At 40.5% G+C, this 20,754-nt stretch overlaps 2 protein-coding genes across 10 annotated transcripts in view; one reads left to right on the forward strand and one right to left on the reverse strand.

The window, feature by feature from the left end:
- Window positions 1-1,618: 1,618 nt before the first annotated feature.
- C1H2orf49 (chromosome 1 C2orf49 homolog) lies at window positions 1,619-15,646 on the forward strand. The gene is made up of 4 exons (XM_065645864.1): window positions 1,619-1,783; window positions 4,093-4,259; window positions 9,863-10,235; window positions 13,953-15,646. The coding sequence occupies exons 1-4, from the start codon at window positions 1,655-1,657 to the stop codon at window positions 14,007-14,009; spliced, it is 726 nt and encodes a 241-aa protein (XP_065501936.1). The 5' UTR covers window positions 1,619-1,654; the 3' UTR covers window positions 14,010-15,646.
- Window positions 15,647-17,158: 1,512 nt separating this feature from the next.
- The window catches only part of FHL2 (four and a half LIM domains 2), a 44,199-nt gene continuing 40,603 nt past the window's right edge, over window positions 17,159-20,754 (reverse strand). For all 9 annotated transcript variants that reach the window (XM_065638418.1, XM_065638366.1, XM_065638409.1 and 6 more), the window contains 2 exons: window positions 19,046-19,232; window positions 17,159-17,994 (listed from right to left, as the gene is read on the reverse strand). In XM_065638418.1, coding sequence (XP_065494490.1) covers window positions 17,843-17,994; window positions 19,046-19,232 — 339 coding nt within the window. In that variant the 3' untranslated portion in view covers window positions 17,159-17,842. The remainder of the gene's footprint in view (window positions 17,995-19,045; window positions 19,233-20,754) is intronic.

A 20,754-nucleotide genomic window follows, 5' to 3' on the forward strand; every position in this document is an offset into this window, starting at 1 on the left:
AGCTATGTGACTTTTGCTGAGTAGTAGCACAAAATGATGATATGGATGCTAATGAAATGAGGTCAAGAAGCCGACACTGGAGGGGCCACCAGGCTGCAAGGACCACTGGGGACCCCTAGAGACCCCTGATGAAGACTCGAATACTAAAGAGGGACTGCCGACAAAGGGCGGGGTTATGTAAATAATTTACGTTTAATGCATTAACTAAGCAGTAGAAACAAATTAATATGCAACAAGCATATGTAATAAATACCAAGAAGTGCAAATCATGTGCACGCTCAATTAGACGAATGATACTCCGAGCGTCCAGCATGCTGCAATAAAAGTGCCTGCTTTTTAACACTTTCAAAACAGTGCTAAGGAGTCTTTTTGCCGACTTTTTGGTATCAGTGTGAACTGTGGGGTTGTCATACGCTGGGACAGGAGTTGGACTCAATCATCCTTGTGGGTCCCTTCCAACTCAGGACATTCTACGATGATATGAAATGTTATTATGTTGCTTGCTTATACACTTCAATTATTTTTAAACACTCAAAATCTGAATATTCTTAGAAGTGCTATATATATATAGCAGTAATGGTACATAGACATATATATGCAACTTGTTCCACACGCATGTATTTTTGTTACATCACTCGTGTTACATTGTTGCCTGCGCCTCTTAATTGTGTAAAATGCATTAGGTGCTTCAAATTACAATTTTATGTTCTAATGACAACATTTAATTTACAAACATAATCATTTGTAATTCCCTATCCTGCTTTTAAACACGTAAGCAGATTACTAACTCAAATAAGCAGGCAGTCACTTTACCTTGGAATTATAAAGCAACTTTCGTTGTTGCAGATCATGGGGCGTCATTTGGCCGTTATCACTTTTACGGGCGAAATTTTAGATCCCATTTAATTAGGCGGCAAAGCTTCCTGTGTGTATCACAAAATCACAGAATGTTAGGGATTGGAAGGGACCTCAAAAGATCATCTAGTCCAATCCCCCTGCCGGAGCAGGAATGCCCAGATGAGGTTACACAAGAAGGCGTCCAGGAGGGTTTTGAATGTCTCCAGAGAAGGAGACTCCACAACCTCCCTGGGCAGCCTGTTCCAGTGCTCTGGCACCGTCACCTTGAAGAAGTTTCTTCTCATATTTAAGTGGAACCTCCTGTGTTCCAGTTTGTACCCATTACCCCTTGTCTTACTGTTGGTTGTCACCGAGAAGAGCCTGGCTCCATCCTCGTGACACCCACCCTTTACATATTTCTAAACATTAACGAGGTCACCCCTCAGTCTCCTCTTCTCCAAGCTGAAGAGACCCAGCTCCCTCAGCCTTTCCTCACAAGGGAGATGCTCCACAACCGCTCTGTGCTTTCATACGCTACCTGGCGGAGCTGTAATAAAACACAATAGATTTCGCTTTCCCCGTTGGACAGCGTGACGCGGCGATGCCCTCACCCTATCGGCCAGGCAGAACTGCGCTGCCCCGAGCAGCTGTCCGGCCTGACGGCGGCTCCGTGTCGCGCGGTTACCCACCGGGAAAGCGCCTCCGGGCCCCACGCCGCCCTAACGTCACGCGCCCTACGTCACTTCCCGCGCGAGCCCTTCCTCCTCCTTCCGCGCGGCCTTGTGGGAGGCCGGAAAGCGGCCGGTGGGGGACGAAGATGGCGGCGCAGGGAAGGGGCCGGGTGTGTGGCCGTGTGGAGGAGCGTGGGTCGGTGCGCCCGGATTCGGAGCTGCTGCTGCACCCGGAGCTGCTCTCGGAGGAGTTCCTGCTGCTCACCCTGGAGCAGGTGTGGCCGGGGGGCCAGCTCCGCCCCGGGGCGGTGGGCCCTGAGGAGGGGCTGGGGGGGAAGTTGCGGGGCCTGCCGTGCTCGGTGGGAAGGGAAGGAGTCCCGAGACTACGGCCCTGCTGCCTCGGTGTGGGTCGCCTGTGCTTTAGATCTACCCTGTTTGTTTCTCTGCATTTTTTTTGGCCCCTCAGTTCAAGAAGGACAGGGAACTGCTGGAGAGAGTCCAGTGCAGAGCTGCAAAGATGATGAAGGGAGTGGAGCATCTCCCTTACGAGGAAGGGCTGAGGGAGCTGGGTCGCTTTAGCTTGGAGAAGAGGAGACTGAGGGGTGACCTCATCAATGTTTATAAATATGTAAAGGGTGAGTGCCATGAGGATGGAGTCAGGCTCTTCTCGATGACAACCAATGATAGGACAAGGGGCAATGGATGCCAACTGGAACACAGTAGGTTCCGCTTAAATATGAGAAGAAATTTCTTCACAGTGAGGGTGCCAGAGCACTGGAACAGGCTGCCCAGGGAGGTTGTGGAGTCTCCTTCTCTGCAGACATTCAAAACCCATCTGGATACATTCCTGTGTAACCTCATCTAGGTGTTCCTGCTCCAGCAGGGGCTTGGACTAGATGATCTTTCGAGGTCCCTTCCGATCCCTAACAATCTGTGATTCTGTGATTAAACCACAGGGAAACTCTTACCCCCAATTGTCTACACAGGCTGTTTTCTCCCAGCCCTCTTGCGGTTTCCAGTGTTTGTATCGCCCTTAATGGCTACTTAAGAAGCCTTTAGGAAAAAACAAAACCCAAGTCAGTACTCTGTAGACTGGGTACTTGCTTAGAGGAGGTCTGTAGTATGAGAGATGTCTCCATGTTTGCAAAGGGGCTATGTTTGAGTACTGTAGCTGGTAAAGAATAACTTAACCAAATCAGCATGTCTGTGAGATGGTGTTTGCATATGGTAAAATTATCACTGGAGAGGTGATTTTTTTTTATTCCATTGATGTTGCCTTGTTCATAGTGAATTAAGGAAATTTCATCATATGTAATCTGTCGAACTAATGCTTAAGTATGTATGATTGAAAAAAAATAAAAAAGAGTTTGAAAGTGAGTTGTAAAGAGTCTTGGACTGTATGAAGCTTCGGTTGATGTTATTTGGAGTTCTTGTTACTGCCTTGCCTGAAAACTTTAGGTGCATGAAACAACAGTAATCAAAGCGGTAGGGTTTTTTCTAAGCTCACTGAATTTTCCTCTGCTCTTGCCCATGCAGTTTACTTGAACAAAAATGTACAGGTTTTAGGCCCATATTAGAAGCCGTGAAGTGTTGCCAAAAGCAGTAGTGGCAGAGACTTGACCTGCTTTCAGTGATCTTTAATTTGTAGTAAGTTAGTGGGGGTTTTTCTCTTTTAATAAATTTGGCAGGAGGTACCAGGAAATTTTGTTTTTAAAACCCTATACACGAGTAGAAAGAAAACTGGTGTTCTGTTATAACTGACAGTTATTCTTCTTTCACAACTTATTCTTTGGGACCTGGGAAGGGAAACACGGCTCTACATCTGTAAGTTTGAACTGCATTATATACTAGTTGCTTGTTTTTTAGAAGTGTGAAGAAGAGTTCTGGTATTGTTGGATTCAGGGAAATGCATTTAAGAGTGCATGAAAACATCAGTCATCAACAGTTTGTCTAACTTTTTCCTTTTTTTTTGCTACTATTTTAATTGGGAAAAATTGCAGGGCTTTGGATGGGGGCCTGCAGGGTTGATCTGTGCGGGCAAAGGTGATGAAATGCCCAGTACTGGTTGCAGCTGGATCCAACTGTTTATGACACTGATTTAAACAGCCCGTCACACACCAAAATTTAAAGCAGAGGAGCTCATGGCACCTGTGCTCAAGTATAGTTAACTAAGAGCAACAGCCATCAGGAGCAGGGGACGACACAAAAGGACACACAGGAAGAGGCATGTGAGGAGATATGTGAAGAGATGGCGCTTACAAGTAGTGGAAAAACAAACCACTGCAGTGAGCCAAACATCGTGCATTTCCCATTGCCTCACTGAAGGGAGAGACTGAGTCTAATCCACACAGAAAATAGGGAAGTTGACAGTAGGAAGGCAGGAGACCAGGCTGTCATTGGCACAGGGCAGCTCATGGCCTCTCCATACCGGTCACCTCTGCAGCCCCCTCACTTCTGAAACCCTGTCATTTATGCCCAATACACTACTTTAATGTAGCTTTTGAAAAAAGAAACTATGCCACTAAGATGCTTGTGCATTGAATTTGTCATAATAATAACAACTTTTTTTTCCTGTTCCCTACAGAAGAATATAGTGGTAAAAAATGATGCGAAGATGGACAAAGATGGTCTCACTGATCTCTATATTCAACACGCCATTCCCCTGCCTCAGCGTGACTTACCAAAAAGTAGATGGGGGAAAATGATGGAAAAGAAAAGACAGCAAAATGAGTTGAAAAGTGATAATGAAAGGTAATTTAGCTTTTATTGGGCTAGGCTTGGAGAATTTAGAACAATGCATTTAGTTTAATCTTTCTTTGCCTGATTAATGAAACTTCTACAGCTTTTGGATGTGGTTACAGCTTACAAAGAATGCTGTGTCAGGTCTCCTGCATTAGAAGCAAGAATAGGAAAAAGGGGAAGATAATATTTTTTTGTCATCCAAATGCTAATGGTATCTAGATTATAGTGCTTCTTTTCAGAGAATCGCAGAATGGTTTGGGTTGGAAGGGACCTTCAAAGGTCATCTGGTCCAACCCCCCTGCACTGAGCAGGGACATCTACCACTTCTCTGGGAAACCTGTTCCAAGTGTCTCACCACCCTCACTGTAAAAAAGTTCTTCCTTATATCTAGTCTGAATCTCCCCTCTTTAAAACTGTTACCCCTTGTCCTATCACTACAGTCTCTGGTCTCTGCTAAAAACTCTATCCCCATCTTTTCTTAGAAGCTCCCTTTCAGTAGTGAAAGGCCACAATAAGGTCTCCCTGGAGCCTTCTCCAGGCTGAACAACCCCAGCTTTCACAGCAGAGGTGTTCCAGCCCCCTGATTTTTTTTTTTTTTTTTTTTTTTTTTCCCTCCTCTGGCCCCTCTCCAACAGGTCCATGTCTTTCCTGTACTGAGGGCTCCATAGCTGGATGCAGAACTCCAGGTGGGGTATCACCAGAGCAGAGCAGAGGGGCAGAATCACCTCCTTCAACCTGCTGGCCATACTGCTTTTGATGCAGCCCAAGATGCAATTGGCTGTCTGGGCTGCAAGTGCACACAGCCGGCTCACATCCAGTTTTTCGTCAACCAGTACCCCCAAGTCCATCTCTGCAGGGCTGCTCTTGATCCCTTCATCCCCCAGCCTGTATTGATACTAGGTTATTGGTACATTTCAAGGTACTTTATAATGAAGAAAAATTAATTATTTTTTTGTTTCACCATATAGTTGTTAAATAATAATAATATTTACAGTGTTTAAGAGAAGTACCAACAGCATGTTTAATTGAGGCTGCTCCCCGGACAGGATTGGTCTACTCTAGAGTCAGGGGTGTATGCTGCAGCAGTTTTGTGTGTCCAATTCAAAAATAACAGCTGCTTTCTGAATGAAACATTCTGCCTTGTTTCTAACATCTTTCTGTTTGTATTTGATCAGATAGCCAAATCTTCCTCAAAAGTTTATTTTACTGAATTTCTTTTCCTCCTGACCATCCCCTGCCCACGACTTCAATGTATGATGTGCATGGGTGGCATTCTGGTTTAGCTTTAGCAGTAAATCCTAAGGAAAGATGGATGGAAATTCTTATTATAATTTTGCAGGACTATAGCTTGTTGATTTCATGAGTCTGTTCTAGCTTTACTGAGATTTCTGACTTGGAAGAGCTAAACAAATTCTGTGTTTTATTCTTTCTTTTTTGGTTGTAATTTTTTTTTAATTTTTAGCAGTGACCAGGACACTGAATTGTCCTATTATGTCGTTTACTTTTTTTTCCCTGTGCATAAAAGGTTATAGTACCTCAGTTTATTTACAACTTGCAACTTGAGGATGAAAGCATGAGGTTAGTGGTTGAATAATAAGAAACTCTTGGTGTGCTGAAATATGTGCAAACATTTTTTTTATCAAAGAAATAAATATAGCAGGGTGAGTATTTCTGAGAGGAGGCAGCAACGTTAATTTTTAGGTAGCAGAACGGCTTAATCCAGAGTGTATATGTAGAATAAGTCTAAGGGCTATTATTTTGGTATACTAAAATTCAGTAATGGTTAAACCTATATAGTATTTGCTGGCAAAATAGTAAGTATGAGGAAATATGTTTAATCTGCCAATCTGCTTTTCTTTACTGGTTGCTCTTAGCATTTAGCATCTAGCATACTAGGCTTAGTCGTTTGCTCTGTTGCTGACAGTTTTAAGGTTTTCCAGCAGTTACTGCTTTTGCTTCTATTACGTCTTTCATACTTAACAAATATGCTGGCAAAATGCTGTCTAGAAAAGTTAGCCTTTTACTGCCAGTATTACTGACCTCAGAGAAATGGGAGAAAAAGACTTGCAGTACTTTCAGTAAGTAAAAGTTGCACAGAGAAAACTTCTAGTTTTAGTATATTGATGGGAAGAATTGAGGAAGATCAATCATCTCTTTGGATGTTAAAATATTACACTTTTCCTCATAGTTGTGTGCACCACTTAAGCAGAACTGGCACAATGCCTTTGAACAGAGGAGGAGGGAGAACTTGGCTTTATTGTTTTTAAAAACAAACCAAAATTGCTAGGTATTGTGAGATGTTGAGTTACGTGCAAGTCAGAGATGTGATCTAAGTACTTTGGTTTATAAGTCAGTTAAGCTGATTGATTGTATGGACAACAAGAGTTTTCTGATGAGTTCCTCTGTGGAAAGCATAGCTTTACAATGTGCACTGAAATGAATATGAGGCTTGGAGACTTGATCAGCACAACTCAGTGTGTTTGCATCCCTCTAGTAGTTACAGATAGGAGGTAAAAACACATTGAAATTTAAAGTCGGTGTTGAATATCGTATTTAGTTTTACCGTTGGTGATTGATGGCATGCCCTAAAGGACTTGCTGGATGTCAGCTGAGCTGCAGTAGTGTGTTATACCTCAATAATACAATCAAATATCTGAGATCACAGATTATTGTTTATACGCTCTTATTGCTGAATATTTGAGCTTGCATACAATCATACCAAATAAAAACAAATGCAGTCTATCCAACTTCAAACATTTCGGAAAATATTTGTCTTCAGGGACAGTTAATTTTGTAGATCTATAAGATCATCATGCCTGCTGGAAGAAAGAGGATGGTATGAATCTCAAAACATATATGTAGTTTCTGAAGTGCCATACTGTCCGAAGACTCTCACCTGCAACCTCTCAGTCTCCAGGAGCACTGTGGCTGTGTGTGCTCAGAGCTGTGGCCTTGGTAGAGTTCATCGTTTCTCCACAGTCACCTGAGAGGCTGCTTTGGCATCCACTGAGAGCACTGAATACGCTGATAATATTGAGGTCAGAGGAAAACATGGTACTTCTGACCAGTTTCGGACATACACAGAAGAGATGATCACCTGCCTGTTTTAGTAACAGGCAAATATTTAGGATAATCAAGGGGTAGGAGCTAAAATCCTCATTTCTCTCTGGTTTTAGGGTGCTACCTTAAGTACTAGCTAAGCTAGACAAGAATAGGAGCATTTTTCATTAAATTTGCCTCCTAATTGGGAGTTGCTCAGAGGCCATCCTGACTGAGTAATCATGTGAAACAGCGGAAACCCGGATTGCCGGTGTAGAGAAGCTTTTGCTTCCTCTAGTAAATCTTGCATTCTTTATCATGCTCTACAAAGTAAATGGCAGGATTAGAGCATGCCTTCTGTCCAGCCCAGCCCAAAGTGTGGCTAGAATGTTCCTCTAGAATGAGGAAGATGTGCATTGAAATTTAGGTTTCACAGAGTGTCCCGCAGAAGGGGTTACGATCCCAGAATGGGATCATATCAGTATCTTCCCTCAGAAGAGTGCTGGCTAATGCAAGTCCTACTCTGAAGCTTTTAAGCTGCCTGTACTTTATATAAAGTGAATGTTACACTCAAGGTTCTGTGTTCTTCTGTGAGCCATGTATCTAAAAATTAGATTAATTTTTGATGGTACAGCATCCAAATTTCTTTTGGAACTTTCTCAAAGTTTTTCTCTGGGAATATTATCTGTATTGCAGCCTGCAGTCATTTGTACAAGTGCTATAATTATAAAATTTAGTTTATAATAGATAACAATCCTCCTAGAATTGCAGTTAGTTCCTGACTTTCCAGTCTTCACCAAGCTGAATTTTAAAAAACAAAACCAAACAAAACAACAACAAACCAAAATAACAACAACAAAAACCAACCACCACCACCACCCAAACAGACAATTCCGTAGGAAAAGCAGACCAATTATATTGAAGAAGGTAACTGAAAAAATGTATACAATCTTTTCTTTCTCATAGTTTGTAAACTAGCTTTTCAAAAAGAGGAACGTGTAACTTGTTGGGAGTGTTGAATAAATTACTGGATAAAGCCAAAGTGGTCAAAAAGTATCATGTTTGAATTTTGAAGTGTGTCAGTTTTTTGGGCTTTTCAAGTTAAATTATACTCCTTAATTTAATGGATGTGTTAAAACCTACTGTTGTTTCAGTAGTATTTGGCTGAAACAATGTGCCTGGCTGAACACTCCTGGTCTTGGAAGCTAGTCTCATTTTGTAGAAGCTCTCCTACAAACTGCATCTACTGTAGATATAAGCCAAAGAGTTGTGTCCAGTCTCTTGACAAACAAGTCCCAAATGAATTAAAGGTCCCTCTTTGTCTGTTCCGGGAACCCAATGAATAGAAAAAGAGGAGGATTATGTGACATACGTTGTTGTGAGCAGATAGTAATGTCGAAGCAAATCTGAGTAAGAGCTTAACTTTCTGTTGCTGTATGAGCTCTTAAATTGTGACTCCTTTCATTTTTATTGAGGAAACCCCTGGTCTTGAGAGAAATTGTGTAAGCGATGTGTAATTTCTTAATACGTGAGGTTTATCAGCCACTAGTAACCTGAAGTTTTTCCAAGTCAAATGAATCGAGTCTCTGCTTGTGGCTTGTATTGAAGTTTGTTGAGATACCCAATGTGAATATTGGCAAATTTGTTAATTACAAGTTAATTACTATATTTCATTGTTGAAAACACTGTAGTTCAACTTTTATTCCTCTGTTTAATATGAGATGATTAAATAGTCTGTACTAAAACTGGTTTCTAAGCAAGAAGATTGTATAACTTAATGGTGGGGTGTTGTGTGGGGTTTTTTTTGTCAAATCTGTGCTTTTCAAGCACTTTGTCATTCTTGAGCAGTGCTTTTCTAAAACTCTAGTGTACAGTGAGCTATGATAACTTTGTGCTTTATTTTTCAGGAGTCAGGATGTTTTCTGATAGTACTGTAGCTTGATTGTATTCCTTTTTCATGAGTCAGCTGTTACTAAATTGGCCAGCTCTGAATACACATAGGCTTGAAGGCACAAACTGTTAAAAAAATAGTCATTAAATCAACTTAAGATTCCTGTTCAAGGACAGCTTATTTCAAAAACAGGTGTGCTTTTTTTGCTTAGTGGTTTTATTCCTTGTCTAACGGTCTTTTAGACTATCTTAACGTGATTGAAAGCATCAGCATATTAGATGCTGTTCTTGTAGGTAAGGTGGCACACCCTTTCTCAAATATTTTCTTTTTGAAATACTTAACAACTATTATCTTTTTAGTTACTCTGGAATAGCTACAGTGGTATAAGCATACAGTCCTTGATCATACAACTGTAATTGTCTGCCTAGAAGGTTCCTCACACAACCTGCTTTACTGAGGAACTGTGTTCCTCACACAATCCCTTGCCCCTCTCCTCCCTTTATATTTTGGAAGCAATTTCTGTTGCCTGAGTCTGGAGCAGCTAAGTGTTTAAGGCTGGTATTTTGGGATATATTTTTACTTTAGGCAAGGTAAAATTCAGTTTCACTTCTTGTGTCTTGGATATGCTGGTTTTGGATCATCTAGCTTATGTTTCTGAGAATCTTATGATTTGTATTTTCAGTGTTACAACGGTAGAAGGTTTAAGGAAACGGCCATTAATTGTGTTTGATGGCAATTCAACAAGTACAAGCATAAAGGTGAAGAAGACAGAGAACGGAGCTGCTGATCGCCTAAAACCTCCTCCAGCTGGAAGCACCACCAACACTGTTAGAAGATTATCAGTTCCTTCAAATGCCTCAACATACATTTCAGCCTCCACTTTATCAGAGGACGCTAAGCTGGGAATGAGGAATAACGAGGCTAAGCAGAACAATATTTCAAAGACTAACAGCAGTATGTTGGCTAGTCTGAAGGTGTACCCTTTGTCTCCAGTAGCAGGAACTACTGTTGTGAAGTTAAAGAGAGCTGTTCCAAAAGAGGAATCTGATTTGCCGGTATGTACATTAAACATCTTGTTTTGCAGGTTTTATTTTAATTGAAAGTTGCAGGAGCCAAAGGTAGACCCCTGTAAGGGTTTTCAGGATTATTTCAGAATAATAGTAGAGTTTTAATTTAGAAACAAGCAAAAGAGTAGCTGGTTTGGGAAAGATCAGAAGGGAAGAAATGAAGTACTTCGTACTTGTCCATGAGAAATTTGTGTATGAGAGAGGCAGCTTTGTAGAAAACATGCAGGTAATTTTAAAACGAGTAAGTAGGTAATACTTTAGGTGGTGCTGGTAGTAGTCAAATAAAACACAAACAAAATAGTCCTACTGGTAGGTCTGAGACAGAGAGAGAATAGGCATTATAGAACAACATGAACAGCCTTAAAGAGAGGACAAGTGGTCTGTTTTTCGTAGTAAGGAAGAAAACAGTTGAATGATAGCATTTGTTACAATCACACTTGAATGGTTGAGTAGGACAAGCTTTCATTTGTCAAAATGAAGGAAGAGATGTTACAGGAACTGAAATGAGATGCTGAGAGCTGTAGAATATATCCTTAGAGGAGGAACGCCATCTGTTTTAAATCTCATGCAGAAGTTGGCAAGCTAGAGGAAGGAACTGGATGTGAAAATCTGGAGAGCTGCCTAGATTGTGGGTCTGAATCAGAAACCATAACAAACCATACTAGTTGAAGTGAGAGACCAAAGGTCAAGTGCTCATTTTGAGCCATGGTGATCTTAATCAGGTACCTGGGCTTCTATAAGGCTATGAGTGACATGCTGAGATCTTGAACAGAGGGGTGCTCTTCTGAAGTAGAAGACTGATGACTGAGCTGTTAACCATAAAGGTAAATAGTCACCTTCTTTCCGCAAGTTAGATTCAACTGAAAGCTAATTTTATGTAGAGAATTACACTGAAGGTGGGGGCAGAATGAGGCTGATGAGCTGAAGTGATGAGAGAAGAGCTAAGGCAGGATATATTAATTCAACAGGGCATATGTTTGAAAATGTAGGTAATAGTGCTAAATGTAGATGCCAGTTGGGGAAAAAGGTAGAACAGTGGTTATTTTTGATGAAGGTGCGATTAGTCTTTAAGGGCTTGTCAGTGAGCAAAGAGCAATGGACCGTCTCCTCTTTAAAACATGTTGCGAGGTAGGCATAAGTCTTATTTGTGTTGTGTTACCTCATGATACAAATTAAGGAATTGTCATGTTTCCACTGGAATATAATTCCACAGCATCCTTGCAGCTAAACTGAGGAAGTGTGGTCTGGACGGTCGGGTAGTGAGATGGACTGTGAACTGGCTGAAGGAAAGAAGCCAGAGAGTCATGGTCAATGGGGCAGAGTCTAGTTGGAGGCCTGTATCTAGTGGAGTGCCTCAAGGGTCGGTACTGGGACCAGTACTATTCAATATATTCATCAATGACTTGGATGAGGGACTAGAGTGCACTGTCAGCAAGGTTGCTGATGACACCAAGCTGGGAGGAGTGGCTGACACACCAGAGGGCTGTGCTGCCATCCAGCAAGACCTGGACAGGCTGGAGAGTTGGGCGGGGAAAAATTTAATGAAATATAACAAGAGAAAGTGTAGAGTCTTGCATCTGGGCAGGAACAACCCCAGGTTCCAGTATAGGTTGGGGAATGACCTATTAGAGAGCAGTGTAGGAGAAAGGGACCTGGGGGTCCTGGTGGACAGCAGGATGACCATGAGCCAGCACTGTGCCCTTGTGGCCAAGAAGGCCAATGGCATCCTGGGGTGTATTAGAAGGGGGGTGGTTAGTAGGTTGAGAGAGGTTCTCCTCCCCCTCTACTCTGCCCTGGTGAGACTGCATCTGAAATATTATGTCCAGTTCTGGGCCCCTCAGTTCAAGAAGGACAGGGAAGTGCTGGAGAGAGTCTAGCGCAGGGCCATGAAGATGCTGAAGGGAGTGGAGCATCTCCCTTATGAGGAAAGGCTGAGGGAGCTGGGTCTCTTTAGCTTGGAGAAGAGGAGACTGAGGGGAGACCTCATTAATGTTTATAAAAGGGTGAGTGTCGCGAGGATGGAGCCAGGCTCTTCTCGATGACAACCAATGATAGGACAAGGGGCAATGGGTGCCAACTGGAACACAGTAGGTTCCACTTAAATATGAGAAGAAATTTCTTCACAGTGAGGGTGCCAGAGCACTGGAACAGGCTGCCCAGGGAGGTTGTGGAGTCTCCTTCTCTGAAGACATTCAAAACCCACCTGGATGCCTTCCTGTGTAACCTCATCTGGGTGTTCCTGCTCCGGCAGGGGGATTGGACTAGATGATCTTTCGAGGTCCCTTCCGATCCCTAACATTCTGTGATTCTGGAGAGATGTGTTTCCTACTGCCAGTATTAATGAACTTCAGTAATTTAGGCCTCTTCCATGTATTGGTCAGATCTGAACCTACAGAGCTTTTGAAACTTGTTTAGTATACATCTCACAGCTTCTTTATATTTAATTTAAATGTTTTGTAGACACAGTGATGAACACTTTTAAGTGACACTGTATCACTGACACTCAGAAGCTGTGACCTCTGGCATTTGACTTTCTACCTTAGCCACAGTTTTTGTTCAAGTTATTACCAGTAAGTTCAGTTAAAGTTGGTCAGACATGTTTGAAGTTAAGCAATTGTGATGTATGGTTGTTACTTTACTGCCTGAAATTAGAAAATGTAGCATTGAATAATAAGTGATGCAGCCAGGAAGAATCAATATACTTGGCAGATGGCTGTAGAGTGTAAAGCCTGACATATTTTTAGTATAAGGACAGTAATGACAATTGCCTTTTCAAGCAATTGGCTGTTCTCTGACTTTCAAGAAAAACTGAAGTTCTCATGCTGAATAGCACAGAACTATCCCTCTGGTCTTTGCGTCTAATTCCCTTAAACCTTTCAGTGGTTGCAATCCACAGGATTGCTGCAAATAACACTGAAACTCTTCTCTGGATTGTGCTCCCCAAACCAGTGTGTTGCAGAATGTTCTTGAAAATTTTCATACCTGTCTTTACTCTGCCTGTGTGAACTATTAAAGCTCTAATTTCTCAGATTTTTTTTTTCTTATTTTAGATGATGAAAGGTAATTATTTCACCACTTCAATCTGCCTTTGTTTTACTTTGGGCTTGCTTGATTTTTTTTTTTTTATTTTTATTTTTTTTTTCCCCTTCCTCTCTGGTTTCTTGGGGCAGGGCTTGAAAGATTAGTTCATCTGAGGCTTTGACAATTATTTCACTATTTTGTACAGGTCACTACGAAGAAAGACCAACTTTTCCTTCTGTTTTTCTAACATTTTTACTGTTTGACAGAAGTAAATGAGTTTCCTAGATGTTTGTTTGGGTTTTTTTCTTATACAATCCCATTTCAGTTTGCCTCCTTAAAATACTTGTTGAAATAACTTTAGAAGTATATTTTGAAACTTCTGTATGCACCTGTTTCTAAGTTGCATAATTGAAAGTTGTTTTTGGGTAACTAATTTTAGGATTAAGAAAAAACAAAAGACTTATATGATTTGTAGGTATTTAAATTCATTGGCTTTCTTTTTATCTTGTCTAGAGAAGTTCTGTTATATTTAGCTTTTTCCACAAGATGGCAATAGAAAGCTGTTGTAATAGCATACAGCTGAGTACGGCAGTAGGCAATACTAGATTTGACTATGGCAGGTTAATTACAAACTTCTACTTGTGCAGTATATCTAAGAATACTTATATATTTTGTGTGTTCCAGAATGACCTAAAGCCTACGGAAGCAAAGAAGAAGATCCAGCATGTTACATGGCCATGAAGTAGCTAATGGTGCTTAAAACGTAAATGTTACTTCCGTATTTTCAAACAGATAAGTCATATCTAGACAGTTTTAAGTACAATTCTTTTTAAACCTTACAGGGATTGAGATTGCTGTGAAGTTTTAACAAGTTTACAAGTTCCCTGTTGTAAAGCTGGAGTCATTATCACCAGTCACCTTAGGAGTGTCTACTCTTGACCACCAAGTAGTTCATTACTTCTTTTAAAGGTCATAATATTGCAATATACTAAACACCCCACTTTCAGTTTTCAAGATTATTATAGTTCATCTCCTGCATGTCACTACAATTCACACATATAAATATATATTTTTTTTGTTTCAGTAAGATTCAGTTTTGTTCCACTTTTGATTAAATAGTTAAAATAGCTATTGAGATTGAGCGATCCCAAGAGCCTTCTTGGCTTTAAAAAGATAATTCATTTAGATGAGGAAACTGACCAGTCTGCTGATAAAGTAGTCTAATACAAATTTTTTTCCTTTTTGTTGTGCAGAACAGGAGTGTGGAATTCACAGTGCCAGTTAGGTTGGTAATAAGAGATGAACTAGTTTAACAGCATTACTTCAAATTGAAGTTTCTCTTATTGAAGTATGAAATAAGAAATGCACAGATGGAAGTATGTTATTAGACTGATGTGAATCTTTGAGAGGAAGTAGTGAATGGATTAGTGCCATGTTCTCCTAAATACACAGGCATATTTTATACATGCATAAGTGTAAAAATGTGCCGATGCAGCAAAATTTCTTGTTTTCCTGGTTACAATCATGCTTATAAAATATTGGGAAAACCTGTGTAATGCAGGCCAGTGCTTTCTCAACTTACTAACAGTTGAAGAGGGACAGGGATAGGAAGACAAAGAAGGACCTTGGGAGCATTAGCATATGTGGTTGCAGTCTTTGGGGAAGGGAAAAAAAAAAAAAAAGAAAAAAGAAAAAGGCAAAACCCAACCTGTTTTCCCTTCCTTTCCTAATTTAAGACAGATGTTGGTTTTCTGTGAAACTTGATGTTTCATCTGGATTATTGGTGGTGCCTTATAAGGCAGAAATCCAGTTAAGTAGATGGAAACTTTATTAAATCTCAGTGGCTCAGGGTGAAGCCAATTTAGATCCATTTTGGATATGGATGGTACATAATAATAATAATGCTTCCAAAGTTAGTAAAACAAAAAAAGAATCAACTTCTGAATCCACTTAGTTAACCCACTAAAAGAAGCTGTCAGTAGTGATCTGAAAGCTTGTTTACATTTTTAACATAGGTTAATATTGAAAACAAAAGCTGTAGCTTCATTCATTACTGACAGAAGTTCTCCATTCACTGTTAGGAAATAAAAGGCACTTCTCAAATGCTGTAAAATGGTAAGAATGTGTGTTTTGAAATATTGTGTGCTGTTTCCCTTTTACTAAACACTTGTGCAGTTTTTTGTACTTCAGTACAGCAAACTTTAACGTAATGTACATTTTGTATGTAAAGAGTTGTCTTTTAAGTAGCCTTACCCTATTTAAATAAATTCAATTAAAAGCAAACAAAGTAGCACTGACTTGTTTTTGTGATGTAATTAAACTTGTTCATTTTATACAGTTATATTTTAGCAGACTTGAAGTGATTAGAACTTAAGAAAAAGTTTACAGGGTAAAAAACTCAGTAGCTACTTTGGAGTTTTAGCAGCAGTTAGTACCATGCGAAGTGCTGGTCCTTGCACTAGTGCAACAGTCTGGTAGGAGTTCTGTTTTGTGGGTGGCTTCTTGGCAGTGGTTTAGAGTCTAGGCTGTATTTTGTTGTAGTTCCAGTTGCTAGCAGCACATGTGTGTTAGTATGTGTTAAGGAGTGATTTGCAGAACTGTACTGGAATAATAGCATGATGCTATTGCATGGTAACAGGCTTGTTTTCAGGCTGATGTGCTTTCCAGCCTTGTCACGTTTCACCTACCTTTCCCTAAAGCTGGGACTGTTTCGTCCTGTGTTGTAGCACTTGGGGGACAAGGCACAAACCGTGCTGCCCTTACTACCTTACTCTACCCCCTTCTTCTCTCAGCAAAGTACTAGAGCAGAGCTGCAGTGTGCTGGGAGATTGCCAGACCCCAGAGGAGAGAGTGAGGTGCTTACCCTCCTATGGGAGGTGTGCATATAAGAGGGATTTTTATGGCTATTGTTTACTACAGTCTTCAACACAGAATGAAGTCACCAAAGGATAGAATTTAGTCATTCAGTGAGATCGGATTAGCATGGTGTGCACTTAAAAATATCAGCCGGCCAAGTTCTTCAAATGGTGTACAGTAAACCAAATCTGATCTGATGCATCTATTCAGCTTGTTGAATTAGTGAGAGAGGAGTGAGCTGTGAGCACTGTACGCTTGGCACAAAAGGAGACAAATGCAAAAGTGGTGGCAGGAACTAGGAGCAAACTTTCCCTACCCAGTTAAACACAGAATAATTGTGTTCCTAATTTGTCTTTCCACATCTGAAGATTCCTGTTGGAAGTGTGACATACTACTTTCCTCCTTTTGCTGGATACAACCCATATGGAGGGTGTACCAGGATCATACATTGTATAACATGGCCATATTTCTTGAAGTTTGCTTTGGGAAGAGAGTTATCTTCCTTTAGATTGTTTCGTCTTGGTTTCATTGTCCTGCCAGCATGTTGTTGACAGTTGCCTTTGCAGCAAACAGCAGAAATGGTGATAGAGCAAATGGTATTACATATTGCAATACAGAACAAAATTAAAGCATGCCCTAGTATAAAAGTTAAACTTCAGACTTCTGCAAAGGTAGATGTCTTTTTAGTTGTCTTGATCTTGCTGAGAAGAACAATATTTTGGTTTTGAGTTTAGAACCTGTGAACACATTTTTATCGGCTGCGCTTAATTCAGTATTTTCACATAGTCGTTCGGTTTTGCTGATTATTTTCCCACTGATTTCAGTTAGTAAAAGACTGTTATATCAGCAGGGACCATCTGAGGATTGTCTAAACTCCACAGTTTCATAATGACTGGGTGCAAAAAGGATTGTGTTTGTATGGCTCTTCTGTTGTGTTTCTTCAGACTGTGAAAGCATTTTATTTGTAAATATCTAATCTGTAAATACAATTAAACCACAATCACAATTTTGTTTTAAAGGATTTTATTTCGAAAAATACAATGTGTAGTGTAATGTCGACTAATACTGACACTGTCAATCAGAACTTGTACTTCACACAATGATCAGCTAGTCATGCAATAAAATATGTGCCTGTTACGAAGTGCTCCCACTTCAGCTGTTTTATCATTATCTCTGTATGGCACGGCACAAATCCTTGTACATTGAAACACCCTCTACATTCGCAGTCTTTCTACACACTTGACAGCACACACGAGGCATGTAGCTCAAGAACACTGAGGTGAGACCACAGCCTTATTGAAATCAAATGGGGTTTGCCATTGATTTCAGTGGGCTGAGGATTTCACTGTGAATGTCCATCTATGAATGTCTTGTGCAAGGCCATTGTAATCCTTGAACTATATCACTTGCTTGTAACTGGAATATTTAGTGGAAGGAAAAAAAAGAGTATGTTACGGCAAAAACACCCAAATGGTTTTACGTCTCAGGTTTTGCGTTAGTTTTGGTTAGCTTGTAAAAGTCTTAGATGCCAACACTGCTACTAGAGATTTTGAAATTGTATTCCCCCCAGGTTTGGAGAGTTTGAAGAAGAAGGTTAAATAATGTTAGTAGTACAGCAAAACACAGAGTGGCAAAGCCAGTTCCGAACAGCCGTGCATTTCAGACTATATACTGCAAGCATGGCTTTCCTCTCCTCTCCCTACCTTTAATTTTGAGCTTTAAATATCCTTCCCACATTCAGGGCAAAGGATGTCATCCCTTTCCGTGAGGAAGCCACGACCCACTAATGAGAGAGAGCACTTCTTACAGTTAAAGCAATCGTTGTGCCACTGCCGTTCTTCAAAGGAGATGTACTTGGTTCCTCCGAGTCCTGTTTGAAAACCAGAAGCATTCTATTACAAGAGAAGAATAGCATATCAGCCATCAAGTGATGCTATTTCAGATTCCACTCATGGATTGCTATGGAGTTCAAACATATACTAGTGAAAAAATGCCTCTTATGTCTCTTAAAAGTCTCTTAGACTCTTACGTCTCTTAGAAGTGATTATCTCTTGCTTAACCTACGAATGACAAGCAATTTTAATATGATGCATTGGAATGACTAGCTGAAAGTCAGTGAAAAGATTTGGCTGGGCGTATGTCTTACATGATGAGATGGGTGTTTGTTTTGTTTTGCTTTCAGTAGCAACATTTTGAAAAACAAAACAAAAAACATAATAGGACTGCAATATGCAGAAGAGAAATGTCTCTGTCAGATGAGCAGAAAACAGAACCTGTGGTGTTATGTACTGACTTTTCTGGAAGCTATGCAATCGAGCATGTTAGTGAGGTATATGTACGAGGGCAGAGCAATAACAAGAGAGAAAATGGTCCAGATATAACCCAGATTTGCTATCTTGGACTGTATGTATCATGTTGTTAAATGCTGATTACTTCATAGAAGAGGCTATATTTTTATGCTAAGTGTTTCATAGTAAAGCTCTAAGCAGTTACTCCTTTAAGTACTTCTGTACTGGAAAGCAGTATTTAAAAGCCTTGTGGTTTCTCACTTGCTGTGCTGAAAAGTCAGCGAATTTGACACTTTCTGCTGGCGGAGGGTCTGTTGTAACTGAGATCAATGGTCCCGCGCAAGTGGAATGATGCACAGAACACACGTATCCCATTACAAGCTTAGTGCTGTTACTGCATGTCCACCTGTTCCATGAAAATCAGGTGAAAAGCAGGATTAAGGATCCCTTCCACTTCCTTTTGTTAGGCATTTGAAAGGCATCGTAAGTATTTAATGTCACACATCTTGAATTATATAGTGTCTTGAGCCTCTCAAGTTATTTGGAATGAATTATTGAACCATTTTTAATATTAGAAGTTGATTGAAAAAAAAAAAAAAAAAAAATTAAAGGCCCTGGCGATGGAAGACCTACCACTGATTGGGTTTGTGCATCCAGCACACTTTTTGGCGTAGAGGTTGCAGAAGCAGCTCAGGCAATATGCAAACTCATCCCTGGAGGTAAAGCGTTGTCCAGACAACTGCTTCTTGCATCCAGTACAGACGAAGCACTCCTTATGCCACGGCTGCTCCCGGTAGGTAACACCTCCTGTAGTGATCGCCTGTTTTATGGAAAGACAGACAGGTGTTTCTTTGAGGGTCGCAGGTTTGTATCTTGATTTGGTAGAGAGTAAGGGTGGTGAGGTTTTTGTGGGTGAGAGGGGGGAATGGTGGCTTAACAGCAGCAAAATCATTTTCACTGGAGTTGACCTTGAGAGAATCAGACAAGTGATTTATTATAATTTCCTAATTTATACAAAGAAGCCCCATACTAAAAGTACTTTGTTCTCCATGTATGGTATAGTCATACTCTTAATTGTCCGCTGTTTTTAAACCTAGTCTTTGTATGTCACTTTTTGTGTGTGTCTGCTAGGATTTGCCCATCTCTGTTCCTTCACCTGTCCCATTCTTCATGGTGAAGGAACTACCTTATGTGTTTCAATTTCCCCGTTACTTTCCTTGGCAAAGACTGGTTTATTTCAAATTTTAGCTGAAGTCTTTGCTTTCTGCTTCTTTGGACTTTGTCTGGTGTTTTTCTCTTATAACAAGTTGTTGCCTACAAAAACAGCTCCCTTGATGTTAGACAAACTAAACTTTTTTGACCCTTTGAGTATTCCTAAGAAGGCTGTAAAATCGGACGGTTTTAATTTTTCTTCTTTTCTTCCCTTAACAGAGATTCCCTGACAATCAGGCTTGTATGTGGTCATGCTCCCTAATAGGTGTATTCGTTTGTGTCTTTGCCTCTTTCCCAGGTATTTTTGAGCCTGTTCTCAAATGTGGTTAACATTGGATACTAGACAGATTTTTTTAAGATACGAAACTCCTAGAAGCTTCAGAAAATTGATGGATGTAAAGGTAATTAGGTATACTTTAGGTCACAGGCTGAAAGCAAAATTTAGCTTTTACCTGTTTGGTTTTGCCTGTGCAACAGCAAAGATGGAGGCATTTCTGGCCAGCTGGGATGTCTGACCAGACTGCAGCTTTGCCTGACTGGGAGGGCAAATGAGCAGGTAGCACCCATGGGAGAAATTGTGGGCACAGGTGGTGGCTGGAGGTATGCAGGGGGTCAAGGGACACAAAGAGGAAAGAGTGGCAGTGGGAAAGGGAATTCGGTGTGGTTTTGCCTATGCATATATCCATGGGAAACAGATGTGTTAGTTCCTTCACAAAGGAGACAGTTTTTTTTTGTTTGTGTTTTGTTTAGTTTGTTTTTAAAGAATTTTAAAATTTTTATCTATGTAAAGAGTTTAGGAAATTCACTAATAAAAGGTCCTTAGCCTAGAAAGTCATACTCGGAGCATATTGAGTTTACCAGTGTTTATTTTAGGAATGGTATTTGCTCTGTGTAAAGCTTATCTGTCTTTCTTGAATGTCATTAGAATATTTAAATATGATCAGCATTAGCTCATCTTCCAGTTGGATTGTTGGGTATATGATATATGATGTGTTATACCAGAATGAGGTTGTTCCAGTGCAGAGTTGTTTGGCCTCTTTTTTGTTTTCAAAAATGTGTTCTCTACATGCTTTCATTACTAAGAGATCTTTAACCTTGAGTAAGGGAATTCTCACTGTACTAAGTGCTGT

Source organism: Caloenas nicobarica, chromosome 1 (assembly GCF_036013445.1).
Source record: "Caloenas nicobarica isolate bCalNic1 chromosome 1, bCalNic1.hap1, whole genome shotgun sequence".
NCBI lineage: Eukaryota > Metazoa > Chordata > Aves > Columbiformes > Columbidae > Caloenas > Caloenas nicobarica.